This window comes from Semicossyphus pulcher, unplaced genomic scaffold (assembly GCF_022749685.1).
Source record: "Semicossyphus pulcher isolate SPU_LCO1_2020_fin unplaced genomic scaffold, fSemPul1.0.p SCAF_12, whole genome shotgun sequence".
Taxonomy (NCBI): domain Eukaryota; kingdom Metazoa; phylum Chordata; class Actinopteri; order Labriformes; family Labridae; genus Semicossyphus; species Semicossyphus pulcher.
Window position 1 is genome coordinate 23782349 of NW_027211626.1, and position 12986 is coordinate 23795334.

A 12986-nucleotide genomic window follows, 5' to 3' on the forward strand; every position below is an offset into this window, starting at 1 on the left:
AGGGGAGAGTTGCTGAAGCAAAGCCGCAACGCCTGTGCTGGAAATTGCTCTCTCTAAAATATTTAGGAGGAAATAAGATTTTTATTTTAAAATGTAATTTAGGAGGCGCCGGTTTGGCTCAGCTGTTGAATCGGCGGCCCATGTACAGAGGCGCTAGTCCTCAATGCAGCAGCCCTGAGTTCGACCCTCGGGCCCTTGCTGCGTGTGATCTCCCATTCTGTCTTCCCCTGTTTCCAACATTACCCACTGTCCTCTCTATGTTTTTTGGCCTTTTATGCCTTTATTGACAATCTTAACAAAAAATAATAATAATCTAGGGAGACAGGGGCGCTGAAAGTCTGCAAGGAAGTGCAAAAAAAAACCCATGCTTATGAAGGCTACAAAGGGTGGGTTTAATTTTATGCTGGACTGAATTTAATTATTAGGAGCTAAAAAATAATCTGTCTCGAAGGAAAATCTTGTGCCAGATTGCTCCAAAATTACAGAACAAAACAGACCATTAAAAATACGTGTTATATAAAGTTTATCAGGGTAAAATGCAAAGAAATGGAGCCTGATAGTATACACATAGAAGTACGATAAGTTAAGTACAAAAGTAAGCTAAGTAGAAAAGTAGCAATGGTAGTTACATTGACAGTAGTTGCAATTACTACTTTACTACTACATAAGGTGCTTTTCGACCAAAAGTACCAGGAATTTGTAGTTCCAGGAACTTCTCTTCAATGACCTAAATGGTTCCTTTGGCCCATTGTTGTCTACACTGCCAGTCAAGTAGGTGGCGGTAAGAAGAAGATGAAGGCCATACAACAAACCAGTATCATCATTTGTGCGACAATACAGTTAGACTGTTAGCATGACGGTGATTCAACCTGTGCTGTGCTTTACTGCATTTTAATTTACTTAATAAAAAATGGTGCAGTTTGAACCTGAGATGGAACGAATCATGACAGTATGTCAGCCTCACAAAACTTAACAGTATAATAGCCAACCAAAATGACCAGCAGGTAGCAGTGCGGGGAAAATATTCCCTCCACAGTTCATTCTGTTAGCAGCCTTTCAACAGAAATAAACTAAATAAAGAGCAAAATAAATGAGAGCAAAATAAATGCAACTACTGTAGGCTTCATCAAGTTTCTAGAATGTAACTGTAACTGTAGCTGGGATTAGACTAATCAGTGGATAGCCTACGTGGAGTGTGAATAAACTACACTACTACTGCATGCACGTCATAGGAATCCCATGTCCTTCAAAATAAAAGCACAGCATAGACTTTTTGCCACAACTTTTTTTTCAAGCTGAGAACAGCTCCGCGACCCAGTTTCAGGTCTTGACCCACCTGTTGAGAACCACAGATTCAGACTACTTTTAAAATGTATTTAAGTAGCATGTGTTGCTTTGTTATACAGTAGGTTTGTTTTTTATTATATTGTATTTGATCTTATTTAATCATGTATCGTTTGTTTGAAATGTTTCTTTTCATGTTACCTGCCCAGAGACTACAGTTATAAATTAGCATTCTTGCTAGCTCCAGCATGTTTACATCCTGAATGTTAATACTTGAGTTCATTAACATGCTCTGACCCTATAAAAACTACTTTTATTTGACTGAGAAGAACTAAACCTTGCTTGCTTAAATATTTTGACCTTGAAGATGTCAGACTTTCTGTATGACCTTCCTTTCGGGCTGCCAAACTTCTGTCACACCATACTTTCTTTAATGACTGGAAAATTTGGCTGAAGCGAGTTTGGTGTAGACAGGAGGTCGATGGATGCAGAAGGCGTGGAAGAGAGATTCACCATAGCTGCAGAGGGGCTGGGAGTGCCTGTGTTGGGGCTGTGCTTCAGATCTGAATCCATTTTTACATAAGAGGAGGGAGCGTTTCAGCTGTAACAGAGCCTAAAGTTGATATTTTACTCTATGAATCAGCCCACTGGGACCTGCACGATTGCACATATAAAGAGGATTCAGTTATAAAAGAAGGTTTAAATTTAATGTTTTAAGGTCTTTCAGCTGTAATATCTACTGTACAAACACATTATCAGAGAACATCATCAGAGCTGTGTTCTCTTGGTGAGTTACACTCTGTACACCTGAAACTGTGCAATCCAGCCTCCCAGTTGTGCGCTGGAGTTGTGCTTTGAAGGAGTCTGGTACAGGTGTCGAAACATCAGTCAATGAGTGTGTATGACTGCGCTGCTTTGACCTTGCATGGTTTATTCTGAACATTTCAAATACAGCACAAACTTCAAAGTGAAATACAACACACTGAGTGTTCACTTTGTCTTGTACTGTGAGCTAAACCACAGTACAGCAAGAAAAGATGTTTAACTCAGTACTTCAGGTTTACACAGGTTTATCTGGATTCACATCTACAGGAACAGGAGAAGCTGCTTACACTGCACTTCTTGACTGGTTGATTGAATGAAGGATTTAAAGATACACATGGATTGCAGCTCTAGAGAGAATGCAGAGAATGTGAAGAATCACACATGAACAGGTCAGCTAAACACCTGTCAGCCTGCGCTGGGCTGGAAGCTGTTAACCCCTGTGGTGCCAGGCACCGAGGGCAGCCGAGCTGACCTGAGGGGTCACGGGACTCTCAGGGTCGGAGTCGAGCTTCTTTCACTGCTTACAACAAACTCTGACAGCACGACGCAGACGGATAGAAGGCTTTGATGAAAGCTTGTTAACTAGTTAACCCAAAGTGTATGACAAAGACTAAAGATTCAAATAAAGAAATGTTAATGCTGAATTGATGTTTTGACTAATCAGTCAATCGTAGTCAATAATACTATTGATATAAAAACATACACAAGAGAAAAATTGACAATAAAAATGAGATAATTGTTGAAGGTCAACAAAATCAATCATTTAAAGGTGCCACTTAAAGCCCCTGAAAATTTACTTTAGTCTTTAAATATTAATGCATCAATTACTTATTAACGGTTTATAATTAGTTGTATTAACATTTCAATTATATTAACAACAGTCAGATTTTGATACATACAGTATGTTGCTACATGTTATTTCTGCCAGCTTACTGCACAGTTGTCCTCAGTGATTTAGGCTATGTCTACATGTACATGTGTATTTTTCAAAACAGAGTTTTTCCCTCCTTCGTTTCCAAAGAACCGCCCCGTCTACACAAGCACGGTTATAATAAAATCTCCATCCAAACAAAAACGCAAAAACACAACAGAAAGGCTATCAGGAGAATGCCACACCAACAGGTGGCGATATAACAAAGAAGAAAAAGAAAATCGCAGCCAATCAAAAGTCTGAAAAAATCGGTTGCCGGAAGTAGTGCATCCTGACACCTCCGTTCCTCAATATAGTGGACAAGTAACTGTACATATATGTACAGTCCTGTTAGCAAGGTTAGAAGCATTACTGTTTTTGTCACGTCCGTCATTTTGCAAGAATAGTCGCCTCCTCACAAAGGAAATAACGGCGCACAGCCTGACGTCACGAGCCAAATACGCCGTTTCCCCCGTCTACACGTCTCCGTGGAAACAGTTTCTAAAAGTCTTCACCATGATCCGTTTTCAGCGACTTAAAACGGCATTTGTGTTTGGACGAAAGGCCAAAACGCAGAGAAAAAGCTACATTTTGAAAATTACCCGTCTCCGCGTAGACATGGCCTTCGTGAAGTTCACATTGCAGGTCTTTCTATCTTCCTTTTTTTCTGATTGTGCAAAAAACAGTTAAGTGCAATAAATGAAATTAGATGAATTCCGATTCATTGCCAGATGCACATTATGTCAAATGTTCTCAGTTTAGACACGCCCACTTTAAACCAGGGACACATTCAACCTGAAAATGTTTCGCAGTGTTTTGCTCTAGTTTACGGGTTGAACTTCATGTTTCCCCGAAACTGTATGAAACAACAGTTACGCAGTAAGAATTGTCGGAATTGAACGAGACCCAGGAAAGTTGGTGTAAAAATTACACATACAGTGGGAAAAAGTTTGAACAGAAGATAATGTGTTCATGACGGACCCCACCGCTCAGAAAAAGATGATCGAGAAAAAACGGGTTCAGGATCTGTAAAGAATGTTTGTTTGATTTGACCATTTTTTTGCAGATAAAAAATGTTGATGTAAAAACATCAAATCGTCTGCAAATTACATTTTCTTCTTCTTGTTTTAATTTTCCATATAAATGAAATGAATGGAGGATCATTTTATGAGCCTATGTGAGACGTGCACTATCAGCAAGTTCATCATGCAACATCATGCTGACGTAGGTCCAGCCCACCCCCACACTTGTCCCCAGTGAGTGTCTGCATTGCAGTGCTGTCGTACCTCATAGTGTGAATGCACTCAGGCTCCTTAGTGAAGGCGTAAGCATAACCGCTGGACGTGGTGCCAAAGTCGATGGCCACCACCACCACGAAGGACGGCCCTGACGGCACCTGGTCTGTGTCATTCTGCTGGAGAGACACAACGTACAGAGTGACAAGGTCAGGGCATGTGATGACATGATGTACAGTGTACTGCACTGCACTACAGCATGGATGTGATGACTGATGTATTCAACAAGAGAGCTACACATGCACAAGCAATTTAAGCTGCAACAAACCTTTTCACCACAGGCATCAATAGAGTTTAAAATCAGTCACAAGATGAACAACAATGATCCAGATCAATCACAACATGAATAAGAAAACAGCAAACTATCACTCCTGGGGCCTGAAAAGACAAGTCGTTATCTGTCATTATTTACTGGAGAGTAAGATAAATCATTTCTTTAATGTGTAGGGAGTTATATTTCACACGAATGATGCAATTTAACACCAATTAGTGCTGATTGATCAAAATAAATGTAATCATCATTTGCACTGCACAGCACAAAAGGCTGCCTGACACAAAGTGAATAAGAAAAGATTGTTTGTGTTCTTGACTCGTGCTTTGCATTCAAATTCAGCATGCCACAATTTAACCAATCAGATTAAGCCCAAGTACGACATCACATAACCTCAGATTCATTTGTTTCTATTTGTTGGCAACAAGGGTAGCTAGTAAGATAGCTGAAACAGACTCCTAAGTGGAGGAAATGTGAACAAGCAAACAGGCTAAGCAATGTCGTTTAAATTCCGCTTGTCTTGGTATTGCTGCTGTTAGATTTAATTTGCAGAGCGAAATATAAAAAGCGACACCCAAATCATACGCCTCCCCTCCTCCTACATCTGCATTGCTCATTTCTGAAGCTTGATCAGCTGTAGTTCTCTCGCTTGTTGGATGTTAGGTGGCGTTGTAAACAAGGAGAGAATAGTGAGGATTTTGTGTTGAAAAGAACATAACTTCTGCTTATTTGATTTCGGAGAGATGGTTTCTGCACAGTTAACAGATAGGGAATGTAAACTTATAGCTAAGATGCAAACATCAGTATTTGTTATATCATCATTGCAATATGGAGCCATGTTATTGCATATTGCAGTTTTTCCTCATATGGTGTAGGCCTATCTCCAATACAAAGCATGAAACTGATGTACTGCACAGATTTATAGCTTTATAGTTTTAATGTATTTTCTTCAACAGAGAGCTGCATAGCGGCTTCCTCTTCTATTTTTTATTAGTTTGTTGCTTCAGTGAGACTATCTGGTCCTCCCGCTGTGCTCCTCTAACATTGTTATGTAAGAAGACAAATGAGGAAGAGGAAGCAGTAAACAGCCAGAGAAAAGAGTGAAGAGCACACAGACCCAACACTGTTTGTAAATCAGTATGGAAGGACAGAAATTGCTTGTTCTGTCAGGACAATATATAATGTGATTCTCAAAAGACAGATATTACAATATATTTTGTCAGATGATTAACAGCATGACAGATCAAGACAGGCAAACAGTAACGTTAGAAGATTATACATGTAGTAGAAGAAGCCTTGCGGATGAGAGGTGAAACGTCTTCAAGAAATTCAACCAACTCCAGTTGCCTTTTGGATTAAGCTTAGAATTACCATGACCTGAGAACCTTCACAGACATTATACATGTAGTGTTTTTTGTATTACAAAGAGACAGCAGAAGGAGTACAACTTAACAGCAGGAGTAGAAATGTGAGTCACCTGAATGTGTGTAGGAGACAGCGGGGTGATTCCAGGGTCACCCATGCTCTTTGCTGGAGAAGGATTGGCCATCGCATCTGTGGAGGAAGACGGAGAAAGATATTTAACTCACACTTTGTATGTTCATTCCTTCATTGTTGAAATGTTCATTTATACAATGCCATAAGTGAATTGGCTCGAATATAAAAAATATGGTGAATTGAATCGTGTTATTTTTAAATGGAGAAAATGTAATGTAATATGTAACGTAATGGAGTAACCCCAGCTCCCTATAGAGAGTGTTGTGAGACAGGCTGTACGTAGCTAAAGGTTTCTCCAAGTCTGTTGACAGTGTGTCATTTAGAGCAAGTCAACACTACAAATGTTTAGTTAGCCCACAAGAGTGTCATCAAAGAAATCAAGTTGAAATCATTCTTTACTTTAAAAATTGAAAAAAGACCAATTCTTTTTACAGACCAAGAAAATATATAGTTGTAACATATCGCCATGACGAGGAGCTCAAAAAGTTATGCAAACTGATAACTGCCGGGAAAATTTTACAAGACTCAATAGGAGCTTTAAAAAGTGCTCGCAAGTAGGGCAACCACCACAGTGTGTGTGTGTGTGTGTGTGTGTGTGTGTGTGTGTGTAATTGTCCCTTAAGGAAGAAAAGGGCTATGTGACATCCATTTATATTGTGGCTCAGTGGTAGAGTCGGTCGTCTCTCAGTCAGAAGGTTGGTGTTTTGATCCCTGACTGCTACAACCACATGGGCAAGACAGTCTTTGGGCAAGACACTGAACACCAAATTGCATAGCCATGGGGTATGAATGGGCACAGATCTGTTTGGAGATTAGGTCATTAAGGTCACTTATGTCATTGCCATCAGTGTGTGAATGGGTGAATGTGTCGTGTAGTGTAAAAGCAGCTTTGAGTGGTTGGAAGACTAGAAAAGAGCTATATTCCATTTACCATCAGGGTCATCCTATATTGAGGCACATTACTGAATGGTTTCGCTGAGTTGTACTTTCATTTGATTTTACTTTTCAAGCTGCGCACAAACAAACCAGTCAAGGTCAGAAACTCACATGTGGCTTTTATAAAATGGTTTTGGAGTCCTTGCTATCGTGCCATTTTATTTAATGTTCATGAAACCCCGCAAATCTGACTGCAGAGCGTAACTAACTGACAATCAGCTGTCTGTGAACACCAGACCGAAACCTCTCAGCATCCACTGGAAGAGGTCAAAGGTCGTTGACCTGGAGTCAGAGGACAGCCAAAGAAAGATCAAGGAGGTTATTAACAGCACGGTTGAACAGAGACAGAGGTGACCATCTCCCTACACATACAACCACAAGTTCTCAAGTAGTTCACACAATGACAACGTAGGCCGCTTTCACACCTGGAGAGACACTGTTGCTCCTGTACACAAGGATTCAGGTTTATTACAGATCCCGTAACACACTTTTTAATGAGCTTAATGAACTGACAAAGCACACTGAAGTTATTTGATTTAGATTTTAAATTTAATTGATTGAAGATTTAATTGATGAGTATTAGTAGTTTATCTCCACACTTGCTGTAATTATATCCTGTGATTGGTTTGTTTGCTTTCACACCACAAACATCTGCTTGTTCCCTCTGACATCAAACCAAGACCTTCTTTTTGAAGATCCACCTTTTCAAGCTGATCCTAAGCCAACTCTGTAACAACAGATATAGGGGATAAATAGGAGTCCCTGCGTGTGTGTTTATGTTGTTGCTGCCTTTCTGTTTTTCAGATGTCTATTTTCTTTACCACTTAACCAGTTCAGGGTCGCGGGGGCTGACACACAGAGACAGACAACCTTTCACGCTCACACTCACACCTACGGGCAATTTGGAGTCACCGATAAACCTAACGAGAATGTCTTTGGACTGTGGGAGGAAGCCGGAGGGAACCCACGCATGCACGGCGAGAACATGCAAACGCCACACAGAAATGCCAGCTTCATCTGAACCAGGGTTTGAACAAGGAACCTTCAAGCTGTGAGACGATGGCGCTAACCACTGCACCACCGTGCAGCCCCTCTTTCTTTATTGGTATTGATTCACGTCAATAACCCAGAGTGGTGCTGCTACTAAGTAATATTTTTATTATCAATAAATCTCCTGATTATTCTCTAGAATTTAGGTATTTAAGAATTGTAGTAAAAAAAAATGACAGCTCAGTGCGACTGGAGTAGGTTGAGCATTTTGGTTAAATACTCAGAAGCCCCTGTGATCTGGCGTCTGAGTACAGTGGAGTACTGGACATCAACACCTGAACTTTTATTGGTAGCAGGAAAGCTACTTTCTTCTAGCATAAATCAGCAGATAGCTTTGAGCACAGTGCTACACACAAGCTTCTGCAGAAATGAGCGTGAAGCAGAGCGGCAGTGAAAAGATGCCTCCTTTCCTCGTGCAGAGCAGCAGACTGACAACATCTCCTCCATTCAAACAGCAGAAAACCTGTCTTTAAAACACAATGACATTTCATTGAATTGGAGATTGTCTCCCCATTTGCTACCATCATTTTCATTAGTCTGGCTTAATAGCCTTCACAGAAAGTGTTCTTTGAACGCACACAATAATAATAATACTCCCTGACGTATTCTAAGTGTCTGGCAGAATCGTCTCACGACGGGACATCATGTTATCCATCCTGTTTTTCCGCCTCGCTCACCCTTTTCTCTTGTCCACCCCTACAGAGTGGATGAGTGGTCTGAAGACCCATAATACACTTTGCCAGGCAATTACGGTGCAGAATTACAGACCACCTGTGGCTACACTCCATCTCGCCACCATCCCGCCGTTCTCTCCGCAGCCCCGGCAGCCCACTCCCAAAATCACCTTTACAACCTTGACTTTTTATTCCCAACAATAGCCATAAAAATCAAATCACGATTAAAGAAATAAAGTGATTGCTCTTGTGGTAAACAAGTGGTGTATTACTGTGCTCTGGCGCCGCCGGGCTTTGTTATTGTGCTCGCTCAGTGTGTTCACCTCCAGGTAATAAGACATTTCTTTAAAGATTTTCTACAAAGAAGATGTGTTCTGTTAATGCAACTGTTTAACAACAACTTTGAGTCTTTTTATGTAACTTATATTTCAACACAAAAAGTAAGAAGAGAAGAAGTGAGACAATCAATATGGTGTGCAGTGCTCAGGCCCCTCGTGTCACTGGCTTAAAGCTGTGTTTCCCCATTCATTCTACAGTCATGTTAGTGTAGGCCTATTTGTACTGGTTAGGGTTTACCCAACCTGTTAACTTAAATTTTGTTTCTACAAAGGTCAAATGCTCTGTATAGATAATGATCCACATGCTGATGCAGTCCAGACACTCAATGTTAACGCAGGTTCACTCTTTACTGCAGGTTAAAAGTTGGTATCTGAAGAAATCCTTTGCATTGATTCCAGCTTGACTCCAGCAGGGCTGCGTATTGACAAGAACATGTCGATCTAATACGCATCATAATGGAAGGGTTACAACTCAATAAGGTTTGTAAGGTCGCAAATGAAGCATGAAGCGTTTTTGTACAACATAAAAGCTCAAACTAACTGCACTGTATATAAAAGTTTCCCCAGAGACAGATTGAAACTGAACTATTATTTCATTGATACGAATGTGTTGGCCTCACGTCTCAGCTGAATTATTCTTCTTACCTTACAGGGCAGTACGACATCGTAGCCTTTGCTACACTGAGAAGAAGATGAATGGTGATAATATTGAGATATTCCTCATGACCTTTAATACCTTAGTATAGGCTCTATCTCCATTAAAGTCCAGCTCCAGTCATGTTTCAGGACATAAATACTCTGCTTGAAATAATAAATTTGTTTTTCCTGCAAAATTCGTTGCAAAATCCTCCCAAGGCATCTCCTCCTTCTCCCTCATCTCCAATCTGCATAGGCCCCGCCCACTATGCTCATTTCCAACCGTCCCTTCCGTCGTGCGCCATTAGCTCACCTTCGACTCTGCCCATCAGACTCAAAAAGCTGAATGCTTGTTTTGATTTTTTGATTTTTCGACGTTAGCTGCTGTACGCTACACAATGGCAAGTGGTCATATACGGGTAATTCAGCCGTACATGTTCTAACCGGAAAGCGATTCAGATGAAGAAGAGGAGCAAACTGGACAGGGTCGCACACAAGTGGACGTATCAGAATGGTAATGTATTTTATCTATCACTCTCTAACTTGTTGCAAGGTTACTGTTAGACCGTTAGCTAGTAATGTGTTGCTAGCTTGAAATGTAGCAATTATTAGTAGTAACATAAACATTAGTAGTCAGTGGTTGCCATAGGTTGCACGTAATTATATGCATAGCGTCACCACGTCCATTAACCGGATTGGCTCCTTAGGTTTGTGACGTCTCAAACCTGCCAATCTGAAAACGTGTTGTTCAGCCTGTCCTTGGTACACTGCAGTTTAAAAGCAGACAGGCCCAGCCATGGAGATGACTGCTGATGTTGTCCCTGATATGTCTTGTAGCACATGAAGAACACCACATGGAGATTTTACAAGGTTAAACACTTGATTTTCACTGGAGGGGGGCTTTTTGCACAGTATCCTGTAGGCAGTGTATCAACATGCACACCATGCAGCCACAACATGCTTGGTTCAACCTATGATAAACTTAGTATTTAAGTGAAGTCTGATTTTCATGGATAAACGTGTTATTGTATAAAATCATTAATGTAAGTCAGGACGTGTAACTGGTCGTCCTGTTACAAAACTAGCACTAAACAAAACTACTTTTAGATCATAGATGAGTGCATCCATGTTAAACAGGAAGTGTTGTATTCCTTTGAAAATCCTGCTGCACTCATGTTGACATTGTAGCTCTGACTGCAGCTGAAAAGGATGTGGAGACTCTTATTTTCTCTCCTCTCAGCAGGAGCAGGGACTTCCTGTTGCCTCACATTCCTTCTATTCCCCAGAGGACGGTTACTCAGAGGCCGGAGAGATGAGAGCAGGATAGTAAAATAGGTACTTCTGCTTTACCTAAAATAAATAGACACATGAATAAATTACAATGTGCTGCTGACATGTTTGTGCCTCTTGTCGCTTTGACGATGATCTGACTGATTGAAGAGCAGCTAATCTAATACAAGATGCAGCGGTTCTTGTGCTGCATTCGGTGTACAACGATGACCTCATTTGGTGTTGTTTAATAAATTCAGAGCACCCTTTTCCTTTATAGAAGTGCACGTTACCATTGCTGGTATTTCCTGCTGACCTCATTTGAAAACAATATCCGGTTTGCTGCCCACCGTCTGCCTGACTGTGAACGCAGCATCACTCTGTCAGTTTAATTCAGCTCAAGCCAAAAACTGAGTAATCATGTTTAATAATTGTGATGTCAAGAATGAACAAAACAATAATGATTATGATGTTTATCCTGATCAGGCAGTACTAGTATCCTGCTTGAAATTCAGTTAAAAATCCACGCACGGAGCAGAGCATCTCTCCTGCAGGGCCGCTGACAGCAGCGTCAGCGCGGTCACAGTGGACGGCACTAGTGGAGGTTGTACCAGCGTCTGTTTCAAAAGGAGTTTGTCTGACTTCACTAACATTCAGCACCCAAGCAGAGAATGTTAGAGCCGCCAACAGGCCACAAACGTACTGCTTTAAAGTGTACAGCCTGTTGTTATACTGAGACTTCTACCTAAACTCACCTGAACAACCCTGAACTCATATAGCTGTTTTCCAGTGCAGTAAACCACATCGACATTAACAAGGTAATCTCATCTCTACCGTTTTGTTTCCAGTTTAGTTGAAGTCATGATTTAGTTTAAGAAAGTAGTGCACAACAGTGCAGGACAGCACACCTTTCTCTTGCAGTGAGGCTGAAATGGAAACAGAGCTAATTAAGGCTTCGCTTTTGTCAGCTGCTCTGCTGAAATGAGAGAGGGAGACATGTTATATGAGTCTGAACTTGTATCAGAGATGATGCAATAACATACAAACATCTTTAAAATATGAATGTCCTTTAGTTATTTTATCTAATTATCTTTCTGGTTGAGTGGCTGAATGGCAGTGAGATACCAAGGTCCCAGTAAAAGAAGCATCAAGGACTTTTTAGAAAATCAGTTTTCAACAGTTTTATCGTGTACTTTATTGTTCAATAACACAACGTTTCTAATTGATTGTCCACATAAAAACAGATCGATGGAAACCTTTCTTATATTTACATTTTATCTTTTAGCCAGACATTCCTGCATGTTTTATTTGAAGAAATAAGAGGAACTAAAAAAAAACGAGGCGAGATGATTACTTCTCTGTTACATCCCGTCTTCTAAACACACAAAGGCAGAACGGTGGGGCGAAGTCGTTCTGCCTCTGAGCCGGCAACGGAGGTAGTAACGGCGTCTGTGTAAACGGCGGAGCCGGCGGGGCAGAACAGCGCCGTGTGTGTGTGTGTATGTGAAGCACACACTGTTTGTTTACAACTTGCACATGTTATGATTTTGCAACGCCGGAACGCTGTGTAAAAACACACACTGGGGCGGCTTTACGCTGGCATTGCTTGGTCAAATGGTGTAAAGACAGCAGAGTTTTGTTACGTTGCTGTGGCGGAACTGCAGTGACTGAACAAGCTTGGCCAGCAGACGGGGCTACCAGCTAATAAGGGCTGTGACGGTAACCGCATGGCCGCAATACCGCACCATCCGCGGGATGGACCAAGTGACCTTCATCACTGCTTTGTCTTTTTTTTAAATATAGACTCAGTGATGTTGCTAGGTACGCATCCTGCATCTCTGAGGCATTAAAATCTAAAGACATGCAGTAATCAAACTATCCATGTGGCACAGGCAAGCACCTCATCTTTCCTATACAGAACGACACATTGTGAAAAACAAACTTGTTTCAAAAATCAGCAAAAGACACCTTGCTGTCAGAGCCCGCTTTGTCAACCCTCTG

The 12986-nt window shown here is 41.0% G+C and overlaps 1 protein-coding gene across 1 annotated transcript in view; it reads right to left on the reverse strand.

The window, feature by feature from the left end:
* hspa12a (heat shock protein 12A) overlaps positions 1-12986 on the reverse strand; it is a 49669-nt gene that overhangs the window by 22257 nt on the left and 14426 nt on the right. Inside the window, exons 2-3 of the mRNA XM_069658680.1 lie at positions 6063-6139; positions 4306-4433 (exon numbers count right to left, since the gene is read on the reverse strand). Of these exons, the coding sequence (XP_069514781.1) occupies positions 4306-4433; positions 6063-6139 (205 nt within the window). The remainder of the gene's footprint in view (positions 1-4305; positions 4434-6062; positions 6140-12986) is intronic.